This window comes from Acomys russatus, chromosome 18 (assembly GCF_903995435.1).
Source record: "Acomys russatus chromosome 18, mAcoRus1.1, whole genome shotgun sequence".
Taxonomy (NCBI): Eukaryota; Metazoa; Chordata; class Mammalia; order Rodentia; family Muridae; genus Acomys; species Acomys russatus.
In genome coordinates this window covers 60,160,305-60,178,894 of record NC_067154.1, presented here as the reverse complement: position 1 = coordinate 60,178,894, position 18,590 = coordinate 60,160,305, and the positions used below count along the sequence as shown (strand labels likewise).

The 18,590-nt window shown below is 47.9% G+C and overlaps 1 protein-coding gene across 10 annotated transcripts in view; it reads right to left on the bottom strand.

Moving 5' to 3' along the window:
* Mbnl2 (muscleblind like splicing regulator 2) overlaps window positions 1–18,590 on the bottom strand; it is a 154,672-nt gene that overhangs the window by 47,824 nt on the left and 88,258 nt on the right. For all 10 annotated transcript variants that reach the window (XM_051160972.1, XM_051160974.1, XM_051160980.1 and 7 more), the window contains exon 3: window positions 3,595–3,759. In XM_051160972.1, coding sequence (XP_051016929.1) covers window positions 3,595–3,759 — 165 coding nt within the window. The remainder of the gene's footprint in view (window positions 1–3,594; window positions 3,760–18,590) is intronic.

The following is an 18,590-nucleotide window of genomic DNA, read 5'->3' as shown; positions in this document are numbered from 1 at the left end:
TCTTCCCCCCTCCCCCCACCCCCGGCCCGTTCCCTCTGTACTCCCGCTCTCCACTTCTCTGTCCTAGAACGCTACACCAGTGGTTCTGAGGTAACCAGAGCTGCATGGAAAGTGGAATTCACAGGACTTTATGGGCCACAGTCAAGTTTAATATTTAAGTCATTGTCCCCAGTGACATGGGGAGCATTTAGGGTCCTTAGGTACTTGGGGGGTGAGGAAAAGGGAACAATAAAAAAGAGGGGGGTAGAAAGATGAAGTGGGGCTAAAGGGTGTTGGGGGGCGACTCCACCAAAATAAAAGGCTTGCTTTCTAAGCTAAAAATAAAATCAAGGGAGTTATAACACCCTGTTTATGCTTTAAAAGACCGCCGGCCCTGACGATTACACACGAGACCCGGGAGGACAGCAAGAGTAGAAACTGAGACTTTAGAAGGACAGTGCTTATGGAACACGTTGACAGCCAGGTTAACAGTGGCTTGGATAAGGGAGACGGGAAATGGAGAGGTGGATGGCCTTGAAGGCAGATAGGACAGGACCTGAGGTGACCCGCATACAGGAGGGCGAGCCTCTGCTGGGCTCAGCTTGATGGCGGCTACATTTACTGAAATGCGGATGCATGCTTAAGGCGAGCTCAGACAAAGGCGGTTCTACGAGCCTGGGGAGAGGGCGGGGGCCTGGCGATGTAAAAAAAAAAAAAAGGTCACAGCTTTTGGAACAAATTAGGTTACCAAAAAGAGGGTAAATAGAAAGAAATATTTATTCTGGAAATTTCACTATAGAGCCGAGAAGCATGAATTAGGCAGAAGGGACAGAGATGAGGAATGCGAGGAAGAGGGCTGTGTACCGGGACGGGATCGCATACATATGCCGAGTGCAGCTAAAAGGTCCGGCATACTTCCACTCGTGAATTTGGTCTGTGAGGGTACAATACCATAAACTAGGTGGTGTTTACACACTTGAAATGTATTTACCGCAGGCTCAGAGGCAGGGAAACCCAAGGTAATGGCACCAGCCGATTAAATGTATAGTGAGGATTCACGTGCTGGTTCATATTACATGCTTAATGTGTGTGTGTGTCTGTCTGTCTGTCTGTCACACCCCACGAGTCCATGTGGATAACTTGTATGAATCAGGTCTCTCTTTCCACCATGTGGGTGCTGGGAATCACAGTCAGGTCCACCCTGGTGGCAAGCGCTTTAGCCACCGAGCGTCTGGCTGGCTACTGTTAGGTGGAAGATGGTTGCTTCTGGCAAATCTCTTTTCCTCTGGATGCCAGTCCCGCCCCTCAGTCTCAATTTTACTAAGAGATATTGAGCACTGGTGAAACACACCCGCATGTCTGTAGGACGTTTCCACACAGGGTTATTATATGGGACGGTGACAGGCCAAGGGTGGCAGCATCTTTGGTGTTGGTGGACGCCTCCCAGCAGGTGGTCCAGATTTTTGAAAAAGGGGGAGGAGGGGCTGACTTGTCCTCTGTAGGTCCAGAGTTCAATTCCCAGCAACCACATGGTGGCGCACAACCATCTACAATGTGATCTGGTGCCCTCTTCTGGCCTACAGATGTATGTGCAGCCAGAGCACTGTATACATAATAATAAATAAATACATCTAAAAAAGAAAAAAAAAAAGAAAAAGAAGTCTGAAGCAAAAGCTGAGCATGTGCGCCGCTGCGGCCCCTCCTTTCTGGGGACCTGCACTGCCTGCCACGGCAGCCCCAGTTCTTCATGTGTACCAGCCTCCAGCATCTTTCACCTTTCAACAGGAAGTTAATAGCCACAGCTCTCAAGAGGGCTCCTAGGCTTTCAGTGCAGAGAGGACCTGCACCTGACTAGGACATACCCTCATTTCTAAAACTCTGAAGACCTTTGTTGGTCGAGCAGTTGAGGGGAGACTCAGGACATTCTCCACGCTGAAGCATCTTGATAGTCAAAAGACAGCACTGTAGTATTTAACGGGCCATCCCCTTTTCCTAGCAGAGTGGTGACTAACGCCAACTCCTAATTAACATTGGAGGCAAATACACAAGTGTTACTCTAAGAAACAGTTCAACTAATTCTTAATGACATGAGTAGGGTTTTTTTTTTTTTCTGTATTAAAATGAACATGACCAAGTACCAGGGTCAATTCTTACTAATTCTAAATCAACAGGAAGTGTATATTTTGGATGACTAAAATGCGTAACACACTGCTGTTACATCGACCTGGCTCATATTACACGTATTGCCATAGACATTATTCAATATGGGTAAGTACATTATTTTTAAAACTTAAGTAACTTAATAAAATAATTTATATGTGCACATCAAAAAACGAACCATAAATTACGCACGTGTGCAGTTTTAAATAGAGCCACTGACATGGCTGGTGCTCAGGATAAAGTGTATTGCGCTGTCCTGTGCTTCTAGGATAGCTCTTTCCAGCCCCGCACGATGACGTGTTTGACACTTCCTTCCTGCACGCAACCTTCTCTCCCTGTCTGTGCGTCCCTATCCCAGACGGCTAGATCTGTCTCACCTTGGAATCATCTGCAGCTTTTTCTTCACTATGGGTAAAGCTGGACCTTGGAGTCAGCTTCTGCCTGGAGGCTAGCGGAACTGCTAAAAGCAGCTGGAGTGTCTCAACTCTTCCTGCCCACCCTCCCTCCCCAACCCCTCTCACAGGAACACAATAGAGAAGACGGTTCTCCCTGCCGCCACCCCTTTCAATTTAGCTGCGCTCAGTCACACAGACTTTGAATACAATAACGCTGATTTTTTTTATATAATAGTCTTTTGTGAAAATTCACTCACGTTGGCTTTTTTAAAAATTAGCTTGTTTTTGACAAATAATTCACATTGTAAGTGAGACCCGCTGAAGTCAAATGCACTCCTTTCTCCCTTAGGCCCTCAGCTCTGAAGCAATTTCTAGACCTTTAAGGAGGCAGTCTCAAACACTGACACCGGGGAGAAAAGATTGCACAATCCATATTGATACACTCAACTCCCTGGGGCATCAAATCCGTGGCTCTCCTGCAGCAGCTGCCACGCCCTTTGCAGGCTTGGGAGAGACAGGAGATGGAGCGACCGGGCCATTTCCTGGTGCTCTGCTGCTTGTGACATCATCCCGACACGGCTGCTGTCTGCTCCCAGCTGCAGCACACTGTACAGAGCCAGCCTGGCTAATGACCTAGTTCGAGCTCAACTCATTAGCTGCATGATAGCGGGGGCCCATTCGTCTCCTCATCCCGAGGACGATGCCGCTAGCTAAGCTGCACGGAGCATCTGCCGCACTGCCAACCTTGCTCTAGACTCCACAGCCCAAACTCTAAGAAAAATTCCCACACAAAGATGTTTTAAACACAGAGTTCACCGATAAGGAGGAGCTAGTGTACACTTCCCCGATATTGATTAGAGGCTGCCCTTGTCTCATTTCTACACACGAATCTTTCCATTTGAGTTAAGTTTTCCATCACCCATTGAGTTTCAGGGTTACCTTCCCTGATTGTAGCCAAGGTGACAGAGTAAGGGGAGGCCATCTTTGGCCATCATGGCACTGCCCACACAGTGCCATGGCACTGCAGTCACCCAGCCCATCCTTAGAAAAGTACACTCACCACAGGATGGAGCGGTGTTCCCGGAAACATAAACTGCATCTGTTGGGCGAGCATGGCTGCTGCAGTTTTTTGCTGAATCAAATTGTTCCTCCCATTAATTTCTAGCTGGGTTTTTAAGTGTGTTGGAGGATGAAGATACTTGCAGTTCTCTCTCGAACAGCGGCCCTGCAAAACCAACAGTCTGGGGTTAGCACTGCAGCAGGGAGTCAGCGGGTCCAGTGCCAGCAATGTCATAGTCACTGTCTTCATTCCACCGTGCGTGTGTGTGTGTGTGTGTGCGCGCGCGCATGTATGTGCACGTGTGTATGTGTGTGTGTTTGTGTACATGTGTGTTCATGTATATATGTATGTTTGTGTACATGTGTGTTCGTGTGTATATGTATGTTTGTGTACATGTGTGTTCGTGTGTATATGTATGTTTGTGTACATGTGTGTTCGTGTGTATATGTATGTACGTGGATGTGTGCACTTGGGTGTGCGTGTCTGTGTGCATGTATGTGTGTTACAGGAAATGAATCAAATATTGCAGAATTATCTAAGTCCTTGCTTTTCCCTCCCTTTTCCCCCTGATTTCCCCTCCCTTCCTCCCTCCCTCCCTCCCTTCTTTCTTTATGTTAAACCTAGATAACTCATTTCAAAGAGATGACAGCTGAGAGCAAGGAGAGGGGCATGCTTATCTCAACCCTGTGAGTCTTTGAACTTGCTTTGCACATGCTAGAGTGATGTGAACATGTGAGTAGTTGGCTGCCACATGTGTGCCATGAAGATGTGAGTAAGAGTGTTAAGTGTGGGGCTGGAGAGATGGCTCAGAGGTTAAGAGCACTGTCTGTTCTTCCAGAGGTCCTGAGTTCAATTCCCAGCAACCACATGGTGGCTCACAACCATCTATAATGAGACATGACACCCTCTTCTGGCCTGCACTGTATACATAATAAATAAATAAACAAATAAATCTTTAAAAAAAGTGTTAAGTGTGTATCCCAGACAGGCTGAAGATATCAGTTTGTCCTGCTGATGGTGAGGTAACAGGGACAGGGCTCCTGGGACTGCTTATGCTACCACCCAGGTGACTCCCTGGGGTGAGCTGGGATGAGTGTCTGCAAGTCTAATTTGTAAACAAAGGTGCCCTCCTGTTCCTCACCCTTCCCCATGGCAGGAGACTCTGACTTAGGGGCGCTCATGGCCATGCTATCATTGGGACATGGCAGCTGGTAACAATGAGAAAAACCATGAGGTGACATCCAAGCTGACCTGAAAAGCGATTGCATATGGAATTGCAAAATTCCAAAGTTAGCAAAGCTACCAGTCATATGAGAATTAAACTTGTGTGTGTGTGTGTGTGTGTGTGTGTGTGTGAGTTACGCAATTTCCAGAGAAAGAAGAGCAAACTGTGTTAGTCAGCTGGGGTATCACCATTCCCTGCAGAATTAGTCTACTTGCAACCAGGCAAAGAGAGTATGAGTTTGTTTATCACATTAAAAAATAAAAAATTAAAGCAACTTTGGTGGAGCTGGAGGAATTAATTCCTCTATAGCCATTCTGATATATAACATCTGGAGTCCTCTCTCTGTTCTCTAATTCCAGCTGCACTTTTGGCATCTCTAGCCTCCCCTCTGGTGAGGGTTTCCCCTTGAAGCCACGGTGATGGGCAGAGCTGAGCCCCAGGCTCTGTCCTGGTGGTCTGTGCCATCAACCCATGCCACCCTGAAGCTCAACAGCATGACAAATTGCCTCACTGTCTTGGGTATCTCATGAATCCTTAGCAAAAGCCACACCAGCTTCTTAGCCCCAAGCTCTTGCTGATTTCCTATTCAGCTTCCTGTGTGCAAACAGACATCGTAAGGCAATGCCAACGGGTAACAACGTCGGGGAATCGCACTGCCACAGGACTCCAGGCTCTGCTCAATGCTCTGTGACTTCCCAGGGCCCCATCGTGCCTATGAATTTATTTCAGCCATCTTTCACTTTACATCTCTTTTCTTTTCTCTCTTGACAATCCCCATGTCTCCTGGTTTGTTAAAGTTTAATCTCCGGAAGAGCGGGCGTTCAGATGGTCCAGCAAGCAGCCCATCAGACAGCCAGCGCCTTCATATCCGATGTCATCTGCCCCGGGAGGCAGTGATAGGGATCCGAAACACAGACACCTCCCATCAGGTTGGGTGCAGAGGGGTTAAAATGAAGGGCATTTCTGGTATAAAAACTAAAGGCACCTCTGCCGCTCTCAGCCCCAGCTCCTCAGCCATATACACTGCACTTGGCATGTGACACCCAAGGAACTGTTCGGACGATGCACGCGTGGGTCTGGTGTGCACATGCGCAGGGGCTTGGAGAAGCAGGATTCTGAGGGGGTGGGGCGGGGGATGACGTCAGCATGTACACATGCATCAGGATGGGAGATTGTCGGCGTATAATTATCAATTGGATCACTAATCTTCTCATCTGATGTTTTGTTGTGACTCATACAGGTTTCAACTGGCTGGAAATACAGGTTTCTGCTAACGCTGTTGCCCTTTCTTATAACCGGAATCTTGGGGAACTCTATTAACCACTTTTTTTTTCTGGTGACGGAACATGGATTGTAATAGAACCTTCCTTTTCATGAGAATTACTCCAATTTCCTACTGTCCTCACTTACACACCCAGAGTACAGAATATTATTGATCATCAATGAGCCAGGCAATTTATAAGTGGTTATCTCATTTTCTCCGGACAACAGCAGCGATGGTTCCCCACTTCACGGAATAGCATGCAGGACCCGAAGAATAAAAGAACACTTCCGGGTCATCTCTCTGCTGAGTGGGGCTGTACTGAAAATCCACGGCTTGCTCCACTCAGTCCTAGCACTTCAGTGAGGTAAAAACGTAACGCTGTCCTTCACAAAACAACATGAAGCAGAGCAAAAGTTAAATGTAGTGCTTTCCACATGTGTGACGCTCTGGGGCTGAGAGACGGGTACTTGCTGGGTCTATGCTTGGAGTGTGCGAAAGAGTAGTGAACATACATGTTCTAGGCTCAGAGCTTAGCTCTGCCTTTTTCTACATGCATGAGGTGGAGCGACCGGTTAGTCTCCTCATTTATACCCTGAAAGTAATGCCTGTGCCCTCCTCTTAGCACTGCTACGCGGCCAAGTAAAGTAAGACACGGATAGAGTTCCCAGAGCTGTCTGGTGTACAGGAAGTTCTGAGAATTAAAATAAGTATGAAAGAAAAGCAATTGTAATATGGTATTGTTTAGAGTTAAGTGTAAGACCACAGATTCACTACTCTCTGACTAGCTCTTTGCTTCTCCTGTGGATGAGCTTTCAGATTGACTAACTAATGTTATTACTCAAATATTGTGTTTGGGCATCTTTTCAGTTCTATGGAGTAGTTTTTTTTTTCCAACTGTCCCTATGTAAACAAACAGCTTGAACCCTAGCTCAGGCTGGCATTGGGTGTTTTAAGGAATGTTGTCTGTGGCTATCTGAAGCATTCTAACTCAAGCACTGCAAGACCCCAGGCGACAGGATTTTAGTAAGGGACCCTATAGGATTCCCAAACCTTAACAGAAAAGCTGCTGTCAAAATATAATGAGCTATCTGACACAGTAAACAATTTGTAGAAAAATTCTTGTGAAGGTCCAAGATTTCTCGGGACATGCATCTTTGCACACAAAGCTGCCGATCCTCAAAGTAGGTTGTCCTAAGTGACTGAGAGGGGCACTGTGGAGAAGGCAAAGCATCTCCACAGGCCACCGTGAAAAAAAAAAAAATACCGAGGTGTCAAAGACAGCGTCTCCTGAGGTTAGCCCAAGGGATGAAGACAAAAATGTAGAAAATTTCCCTGAGGCTGCTAGGCCTTGCTTCTCATTTTCCTTATCTTCTGTGCTTCCTAGTGACGTTTCTCAGGGCCTGCAGGAAGCAAGGCCCAGCCCTGGGACAGCTGAGCGGGACGCAGTTGGAGGCCGACGCTGAGGACTCATGGCTCACATAAGCTTTGTTCACCTCCTATGAGGGGGCCTGCCAGGGGCACGGACGGTTGACAGCTGTCAGGGTCAGGCCAAGTCTCGGATCCACTCCACAGACGTTTCCTACTAAATATTATGCTCAGTGCTTGTCAGATGTGAACACAAACAAGACACACTGTCTTCCTTCACGACGCCCATGGGCTGGTGGTAAAGGTGATGCTGACCAAAGTCTGTGCAATCACAAGTTATGAGATGTGCCCTAGAGATGCTGAGATGCTGAGCAACGGTTGTAGGAGAGGACCAGAAATGACAAGTGTTATCCAACCTGAGAGCTGCAAGATGTACAGGAATCCAGCAAGGGAAGGGCGGTGGCCGATGCCTGTGTGTTTAATGTGTCGTACACGTATGTTGAACGGCCGGTGCACATGATATGTGGTTACACACGTTGTGCTTGGCATGCTCATGTGTACCGAGCATGTTTGTGACGTGTTGCTGCTTGTAGTGGGGGAGGAACAAAATTTAAGAACACCAGAGGAAGAGAATATGCCATGGGAAGGGATGGCCCATCTGGGGACACACATGTGGTTTCCCAGGCTGGAGCCCCCAGTGAGCGTGAGGAGGAGTTGGGGAGGTGAGAAAAGATGAAGCAGGAAGAAGTGGGTAGAAAGCAAATCACAAGAGCAATGTGCAGTCAAGGGACTTGGTCCTTGATGCCTTTAAAAGGTTTAGGCAGGAAATCAACACGTCTGACTTGCGCATTACATATGGAACGTTTAAGTGCGGACCCTGATTATTCAATTTTTACATTCCTAATTCTATTGTTGCTGGTGTGACTTGTTCGAAAGGCCTAGCAGAATTGTGATTGGACTTGTGTGGTTTGTTTTACTTCCTCAAGCAAGATCTGTCCCAGGAAGATTTAGATTAGGGGCGGTGATTAGAAAGAAGTTTGAATTTCAAGCAGAATTGAATGTATTAAAATAAGCAACCATGGTAGGTTCCAATACAGAGGCCCCCATGTCGGTCTGCAACAGGATGAAGGAAGATCCTCACTGAGTACCTAATGTGTCTTTGGCAGAAGAACAGACGTGAGCTATCAGCATTGCATGGTCTTTAAGTTGTATGGCTGGGGATGGAAAGAATTGTAGCCTAGGCAAAGAAAAGACTCCAGAACCAGTTGGAGTAAGAAAGAAAGAGAAACGGGGTTTTAAAAACTGTCTTTTTTCTTTCTTAACAAGTAATTTTCAGAATATAGGAGCAGGATATTAGCTAGGGAGCAGAGGACCTGCCCTCAACAGCGGGGGCTTCTGCCTGCAGGAGCTGACAGACAGGATCCCACTTGTCTCCCTCAGTTAGTGGACTTACAACTTGAACACAGACCCCTAAGAGAACCAACGAGTTGACGAGCAATGACTGTAATTGTGTGTTTGCCTCAGCCTCAGTGGGTCCTGGGTTCTGAAAAGGTCCTTTGGGGAGCTGCTGAGAACCAGCTCCCAAATTACTCTTTTGATCTCCGCCCCCTCAGCCTTGCTTGGCCACGGAACTCTCAACAGGTCAGGCCACAAGAAGCAGAACCATGCACTGGCAGGCAATGCAGACTGCAACCACCAGGGCAGGTGACATGTGTCTTCAAAGTGGCAGTCTCCCCAGTGGGGGACACTTGCGTCCTAGAGCCCACTGCTGCCACAAAGAGTGGTTCCTGGGCCCCACTGACCCACATAGAATGGTCACCTCAGAGCCTCTCAGATTCCTGACATTCCATGGGCTCCACTTCCTGAAACCAGCACTCAGGAAGTCCGCCCTAGCCCTTGGCTACATTCCCTCTGTGGCCTGGAGAAGCAGTTTAAACTAAGGATTAAGAAACAGACCAGGAACCAGACTACCAGGTTTCACAAACCCTCTCTACTCTTGTTGCTGGGGGGAACGTAGGAAGTGTGACCTATGGCCGCCATTTGTCCCATCTGCAAACAGAGACACTACCTGTCACTAAACTTCATAGCTTCTCAATAAAAACCCAGGGTCAGGTCCTATGAAACGTTGGAGTGGTGCCTGGCACACAGTAAGCCCCATCTAGGCTTTATCTCATAATTACCGTCTTCACCACTATTAACCCGTTCTTTACTCAATGGGTAATGATACTATTTTAAAAAGCCGCTCTACTGCGCGTAGTTTTCTCTGCAGCTGTGTTTCTGTCTGGGCTGTGCACCAAGCTCTTTAACCCCTTTGTTACTCCTGTTCTCACACTCAGTGCCAACTTTGGATATTTATCTTTTCAAAGAGCCTTAGGTCTGTCTCTCGTTAATATGTGTCTCCTTTGCTGACACTTGCCAGGGCTGGTCCACACAGCATGACTCACCCAGAGTTAAAGCAGTCAGTGTTGTAGTCGGAAAGTCCTGGGTGTAACTCCCTCCCCAGATGGCTGTGGGAACTTCTACTAGTGCCTTATAAAAGCCTATGTCTTGGTATTCTCATCTGTGAAATGAGGGCGATTCTTCTGCTATGTTAATGCCTTCTAACAGTTGCTAGGGCCTGATGAACAGCAGAAGCGGACCCCAAAATATACATAAAAGGCCAAGTATGGTTTTTCTAATTCTCTGTTCTTGAATCCTCCCCACCTGGTAAGGACAAGAAGCCACATAAACCAAGGTAGCTTTGGGGACAGCTGCTGGCCAAGGTCCCTAAAGGTTCTGAGAATTATGCAAAGTTGGTATAGTCAGGTGTGAGAGATATTGGCAGCGAAGGATTGAATCCAAATTAATTAGAACTAGGAGGATTTATTAGGTGCCAACTGTATACATGGGTTGGAAATGAAAACCCTCATCTGACAGACCACCGTCTCCATCCTTGTGCCGGAAGTAGCCTAGCAGATATTTTCAAAGAGGCTCAGCTGTCTGGGTGGGCCAGATATCCGCAGCCTCGATTTCCTTGTAGTTTCAAAACCTGTGACGTGGGGGTAGTGTGGGGTGGGGTGCTGCCTGTGAGTACACGTTTACAGCTTCCTTGTTCTTAGGGGTCGGAGTCAGGAGTCAGATAAGACAGGCTGAGCTGAGCATTCGGTTGGAACTCCTGCAAGTAGAAGTGTGGGGACTGGACGGCTACTTGCATCAGACGTCATGGATAACTGTAACTACGGGCCTGAAACAGCTCCGCTCAGGGCAAGCGACCCATTAGGCTTTGAGCTTTCTTTTGAATTTAAATAAACTAATCGAGCCACATGAGTTCTTGCATTATTAGCGCCAACCACACGATACAGCAGATAAACCATAAGAACACAGGGTGTTGGGATGAGGAGGAGGCTGGAGGCTTGGGAGCGAAGTCACAACCAGAACAGCTGCTCATGTTGCTGGCATTGCGCACAGATCTAAAATGGGCCTTTTCTGCTTATTACTTGGTTCAACTTATAATGCAATTCATCTTTTGTAGACTTTATATGCAATGATTTCCTGGTAAATAACAAAACCGTTACACTTATTAAAGATATTAAACTGGGATCTTCGCAGCTGCCTCTCTTCTGGGACATGTGCCTTCCCAGCCGTGTCACTTCTCTGGTGTAGAAGCAACATGCAGGAAGCTCTGAGGAAGATTTGCAGAGGAGGCTGATGTGTAAAGGGACAAGCCACAAATGCTAGGAGGTAGCCTTTAGTGACTCCAGCTGCGCTGGGCCATTGACAGCACAGTTGGAGTTCAGCAGAGCAGAAGGCTGGGGACACAGGGGGCTGTGCACCTTGCTGTCTTTTCCTCCCAGAAAGCCTACAGGTGTCATTTTGCCACCCAGGGTGCTCACTCTGCCCCACAGGGCTGGAGCCCTACCCCGGAAGGAGCTGAGTGCCATTGCTGCTTCTCTCTACATCTGCGTCATGGGCAGATGTCCTTACTAGAGGGTGGGCAATGGAGGCTCTCTGTCACAGGTGTAGTCTGCAGGCTGACCGCCAAGGAACTGCCCGCTCTGGATGGAAGCTAGTGGTATTGGCGCATGCCTTTAATTCTGTGACAAATTTAAATAAATAAAGCCTTAAAATAATAAACGGAGAACAAAGGTAAAAGAGTCAACCGCTCGCATTCGGCATCTCAAAGCCTATGTAAGCATCGTTTCTGGAAATGAGTTTTGGTTGCTTGGCAGCACTGGTTTCCCACACTACTGTGCCACGTGGTGGAGAGTGTTCACTGTTGTCTTGATACTGAGCTTTCTCCTCCTCCTCCTCCTCCTCCTCCTTTTATATGCTAGAACTGAAAACCTGACAGTAAGAAGAAATCAGTGAAACCAAAAATAACCCCCAAGGTCTCCAGAGATTCAGGGAGACAAATTTCTGGGCAGCAAATGCCTCCTTTGAAAATTTTTCTGCATCTATTCTCCCCTCCCCTGCCCTCCCCCAATTAAAATGTGTCTTCTGAGTCACAAGGGGATGTTTGTTAGTGTGGACCATGATACAAACCAACCTAGCAAGAAACCTGCAAATGTGTGCAGTGCCGAGGGCAAAGAACTGACGCCATGAAATAGTCACAGCCTGGCTCTAGGGTTCTTCCTGTGGGGGAGGGGAGGCACTTTTGTCACTTCATCCGTAGAGCCCACATGTGCAGGTACTCACACTCACTGTCACATGATGGCGTGCACTGTATGTTACAAACGGCCTTCCTTCCTCTTTTCCACAAGTATGTGCCACACTCTATGGTACGAAATGATAATTAAGGTTCAGAGTGGTACAAAGCACACACTTGTAATCCCAGTGCTGGGGGCATGGAGACAGATGGGGCACCCTTGAGACCCCATGGCTAGCCGACCTAGGCTGCTTACCTGTACCTGACCAATAAGATAGGCTAAATCGAAGTTGATGCTGTCCTCTGGACTCCACATGTTCACGTACTCATGAACACACAGAAGCATTCATTGACACACGAGCGCGTGCACACACACACACACACACACACACACACACACACACACACACACACACACGCAAAAAGTTCAGAGAGGTGAATGCCATTGTGGGTTCTAGGCGCCATGCAAACACGCTGCCAGGAGCTTGCCTGCCAGCCTTAGCAGAAAAGGGTGGGCACTGATGTTACAGTCTAAATCAGATTGTCTAGTTGAGAGCACAGGGTCCTGACAGAGAGTAGGGCACAGCTATTTGGAGAATAAACGCTTGGCTAATGCTGCCTGCCATGTCTATCACCAGTCACTACCCACCTCAGAGGCTGCTTGGTCTCCAAGGATGTGCTGTCTATACAGAGGCACACAATCTTGCCCACACTACCTGCTAACGGAACCACTGTCTGGTGAGTCTCCTGCCCACTCCGGTTCCTGGAGCTCAGACCCAGATAGACAGCCGGCCTTTATGGCCGACATTTAGTGAGTATGCAGTGGTGCGTCTGTGACATCTTTCAAAACACAGGGAATACTGTTCTAGACAGAAAATAGCCACTTTCCCAAGCCTGTTGTCAAATACCTTTGCCATTTTTTTCTGACCACTCCTCTGCCACCCCCCAAAATTTGAAACCGGACAGTGCAGGATCTCAGCCATGAAATAGTTAAACTCAACCTAGCAGGAAGCCTGAAGCCCAGTAGGCAGGCACTTAAGGTAAACAGGTCTGAGTCTTGCACCTGGTGATGAACACATTTGTGACAAAGTGACTGGGCATGGCTGCTCCTTATACTAGTGGGGGGGGGTACACTTTCAGGAAGAGGGGGGAGGGGCTGGGTGTCATATGGATGGTGCTCCGGGAAATGGGTGGGCTGAAGAGGGAGAGTAGGGATAGGGAAATGTGGGGAGAAGGAAGAAATATGGGAAAATAAGAAAGCAGGGGGGACTTTCCAACAGTGCACTCTTGCTGAGTCACAGAAGCAAAGGACATTCTTCTCAGGTGGCCTCTGCACTATTCCGTGGCCAGGGAATGACCTACAGGACCAACTGAAGTGGACGGAGCCTGTACTTTGTTCAGAAAAGCCAGGCTGGGTAGGTGCAGGACAGGGCTTACACCATAGCACATGGTGGGGTACTGGCTGGAGAAGAAGTACAGCAGTTTTGGGGAGAGGTGGGGGGGGGGGTGAGGGTGGGGGCTAGCGGTGTTTCCATCCCTTTTATCTCACCCCCCCCCCCAGATGGTTTCAGAGCATCTGTTTTATGCCAGAAGCAGGAGTGGAACTGCACACGGGACACGACGCTGTGGCCCTGTCCTTGACAAAAATAGCGGAGTTATGTAATACTGCACCTATCGCGCAGCAGGCGGTTTCTTGAAGAGCACTCCTATTTAATCTTTACTACAAGCTCTTAAAAGAGGTACTGTTAACAGCCCTGTTTTATGGGATGGGACAGAGGCGTGGGGGTGAGGGGTGGGGGGTAGGGTGGGCGTTGGGGTAACAGTTTCCCAAGGCCGCGCATGCAGCTCATAAGCGGCAGACCTGGGCTGCCATCCAGACAGACTGGCCTCCGACCCGTGCTGTCTGCCCTCTGCAGGAGAGCCATTTTTAAGAGACTCACACTGGAGCACTCACATCACACCGTACAAAGCAGTCTTCACAGAGGGCACCTCACTGCTGCTGCACAACACTCCTGTAATCTGTTACCCCAAATTCAGGGCAAGGAAGGAAGAGACACAGAGAGAGACTTACAGGCACTTGCCAAGGTCGTGTCAAAGTTAAACAAGGGCGCGTTTTGGTTCAGCATTGCTAAAGCACGAACCCTCTCCACCGCCTCTTCGGGACAGTGGGAGAAACTCCCAAGCGACAGGTTTTTGGCTCAATATTTGAAAGATTAATTTAAGAAGACAAGGATTATGGTCTGGCATGATTTAAACTTTTGGGTGGGCATACTATTGAGCGGTCAGTGTTCTGCACGGAACTGTGTTTCCAAGGAAAAGATATATTAAAGCCCTAATGCCTAGGACCTCTGAAAGTGAGCGTGACCTGGACTAGAACCTTCTCAGATGCGAGTAAGGTGAGCCTGAGCCAGCGTGACCGGGGATCTAGTTCTTTCTTTCTTTCTTTCTTTTTTTTAATTTACTTTTTTTTTTTTAAGTAGTAAGAATTATCTTTGCATATACTGGGCATTTCAAGTGTCCTGCCATCAAGCTGCGCCCTCCTGGACCTCACTTGACTTTTATAAAACAAACAAGGTATGAGGAAAGAACTCACTAAGTTGTCTGTATGCCCTGGCAGGCATTGAATTTGTGATCCTCCTGCCTCAGCTTCCAGAGTGGCTGAGAGTACAGACCCATGCCGTCAGCGCCAGCTTCTTGTCAAATAAGGGAAATGTGTACAGGGAGAGTGTGACGAGGCACAAAAAGAAGATGGCAACTCTAAGCCGAGGGACAGCCAAGGTCACTAGGTCGATGAGAGAGGCAGGACAGTGATTCTTCCTGTCGCTCTGCTGACCCTGACTGTGGCCATCCAGAACAGCGACAGCCTAGACTCCCACTGCTCTCAGTCACCCTGTGCCCAGGATCTGTTACAGCAGTGTGAGAAGCTAACAGCCTTTAATATGTATTTTTCCTGGGAATGGGGACTACAGCACCACACTGCAGTGTTTGCTCTGTAGACGAACTAATTTCTTTAATTAACTTGGGAGACAAGCTCACCTTGCTTTAGAAATGAAAGGCCACTGTTTGTAAATCTTTACCAAGTACAGTGATTTTCTACCAATGAAACCAGTCAGTCTAAATGCTACCCAATTTTTCATATGGAAAAATCTAACAGGAGAGATTTATTTTAGTAACAGACAAAAACGTTTCACTGAGGATCTCATTAGTAATTCAGGAAGGCCTACTGAGCCTCTGAAGATTTGTTCTCCAAGAGAAATGTTGGGATAATTTTTAAATTCTGATTACAGAGAGTGACTTGATAAAAACGGTCCTTGATATTAAAATTCCCTGAGGGGAGGGGACTCTGCAGCAAGAAGGAAGGGAAGGCGAAGAGACGTTGTTTGGGCAGCAAGCATTCTGTAGTCGCTTTGCGCAGGGTGCCACAGTCTCACGCATGAGGCGAGGCCACCTACCAGGGCAGTTTGAAGCACAGAGTGAGGTTTGGTACGGAGAGAGAGAAGAGAAGACTTTGTGCTGTTTAATGCACAGTCACTAACTCATTAATGTCTCCTTGTCCTGACTGACCTAAGGTAGGTCCAAGTTCCCAGGGCAGCATGAGCCGGAAGTGACCCTGAATCTCCGCCTTGGCTGCCGCCCCCTTGGTATCCTGGTTTTGAGAAGCACGGGGCTATTTTCTTCTCAGCCTCAATGTTTTGCCTCGCATCAGACACTGGATAGCGAAGATCTCATGCTGAACACTCCACAGGGCTGCTTTTGTCCTTGCTGTCAGGTGTGGGGAGCTTGCACACCACAGATAGCCCTGATCATACGCAGGTTTTTTCTTTCTCAAGGCCCATCTAGACGGCTCTTGCTGTGGCCTGTCTGGACACAGGTAACCGGGTTCCCCAGCAGCAGCTGAACGGAACTAAGTCTGGATGGAAGTCAAACTCCGAGCAACACATCACTTCCTCTCATCAATTTCAGGAATCAATTTTCCTAGCAAACTCTAACTGTAACCCATCCACCATTACCAGTTGCATATTTGATTGAGAACAGTCCAGAAATTGCCTGTCAAACTGATTGATTTGTAAACTGAACTGATCCATTATTAAAAATATAATACTTTTGAAAAAGAGCATTATGTATACATACCCATATGTGTCTGTGTGTGTGTGTGTTTGTGTGTTTGTGTATGGTGATAACACTTGGTGACATTTGTTGACTAATATGCAGTTTTGTTATTAGTTATTAAATGATTCTTTTCAGCTACACACTAGGTATTATGCCAAGTGCTTTGCTTAGTGGTGAGAGCTGGAGACATCTCCACTCGACAGATGGCAGAGCAAGGCCCCGCACAGACTACGGCTCACACCCTTGTGAACACACACAGCAAGAGGCAGAGCTAAGATGTGAGCATGGCGCAGTGACCCTGAAGGCCCTCTTGGCTACTGCCCTTTCACATGTTCATGTAATTATCAGAAATTCCGTCGATCGAAACTTTGCGCCAAGCAGAGTGGTAAGTGCGCACAGAAATGACCTTACTAAGGCCCATGATTCACCTGTGTCGTGGGGTTTGTTTTCATCTTTAGTTTCAAGTATGGGAGCCGAGACGCATGGAGGCCAACTGGCTCAAGGTCACCTGCTGTAGGGGGAAGGTCCCAGGCCTGATCCCACTCACTTGTCTAGTCCGAGCACCAGCTCTGAATACATATATCACTGGCTCCTGCCTTGAGTCTGGAACTATGCTAGGCCCAAAGGCAGGCAAGGATGAAAAGCAAGATGGCCTCACCATGAGGAACTGTAGACACACAGACCTGCAGTCTATAGACATGGGGACAGAGAGTTACGCGTGAGCCTAGTGCATTAGCCGGAAGGGCCCCATGTAATGGCCCATAAATCATCCATCTTTACAAACTCAATTAAAGTGATGGAGTACGTCTTATGCATCTGGTTAGATTTTAATACATCAAACTAATCATCAGAGAGGATGACCCTAACAGGCTGCTCTGGTCTCTTTTTTATTTGCTGGAGCTGAAGGTTCTGGTAAACAGGTTCTGGGCTGCCCCACTAAGGGGCCTGCAAACCTGGAGCAACTGCCTAAAACACTGTAGTTATTCTTTTACTCGTTCCATTTATACACTCATCAGTGTTTTGTTTACTGACACCTAGGAGGAGGGTGTCTCTCTATGAACGCAGGTGACAGTCTCCTCTCCTTCTTCCCATTTGGAAGCTGTCTGCCAAAGTCTAGCTCAGCTGACCTTCCTCCACCTGACTGACTCCCCAACCAATCCCTGGAGTTCTGGGGGAAACAACTTGTCCTTCTGTGCACTTCTCAAACAATCGGCATGTCTGGGTGGCACCTGACCGCGGATGCCCGCCCTTACCATGCCGGGCTCCATCTTGGCTACACCCTCTAAGCTCTTTGCAAGTAGCCGAGCACTCAAGCCTCTGCAAACAGCCAACAGCGAGGAGCGGAAGGCCCCCAGGAGAGCAAGGCTGAGTCTGCACTTGAGATACAGATGAGCTTTTGAAAGATCGACTTCCCAAGGCAAGAGCCTCGCAAACTCTGGGGTATGAATGAGACCTATGGGTGAACAAACAGGCCTTGCGCAGATGTGGGCGCTGTTTCTCTGCATTTGGAGGTCTTTGTGTTATGTATATAGGTGATCTGTCCCCCACCGAAGCAAAGACACTAGTGCCAAAAGTTTTATTTTTTCTTTTTTAGAAATAGATTCAATGTACTCCCTAAAGTACAACTGCCAACAAGGAAAGAGGTTCCCACTTGGACAGTAATGCAGTCGTCTGCACATTAATTCAGGTGTTTTTAAGCAGGAGCATGGATCTCGCATCCACAAAGGCTTCCTCTATGCACTCTGTTTTAAGTACGCTGCTTCTGTTTCTTACAACAGCCTTGGGATCCTGAGTCCTCATCTCTGCTCTTGCTTCTGCAGGGAGCTAAGGCTGGGGAGGAACTGGCCTAAGGCGGAGAGCTTGCCCTGGTTCCAGAGCTGCAGGTGGTATCATAAAGACTCAGATGGGCTTCTCTACAAAGCCAAGGGCAAAAACTTCCTCACACCCCCGCCCCCCACCCGCCATCCACCTTAGACACTAGAGCTCGAACCCTGGTGTTCACAATGCGATTAGCTCAGTGAAGGAAACCGTGACAGCAAGATGACAGCAACAGGAGTGTCCTTGCAGGGACTATGCCACCAGGTGCACTTCATTCATTCCTTCATTCATTCGTTCACCCACTCATTGTGTATTTGACTGTGGTCTGTGGCAAGTACTGTTCTCAGCATCAGAGAGAAGGCAGCAATGAAGCAATACAAAAGTTTTCTCTAAATGGAACTTAAATTTTAAAATGGGAAGATATGCCGGACACAGTGGCGCATACCTATAATTCCAGCACTTGGGGAGGCAGCGGCAGGTAGGTCTCTGAGTTTGGGCCAGCCTGGTCTAAAAAGCAAGTCCAAGACAGCCAAGGCTACATAGAGAAACCCTGTCTCTAAAAACAAAACCAACCAACCAAACCAAACTAA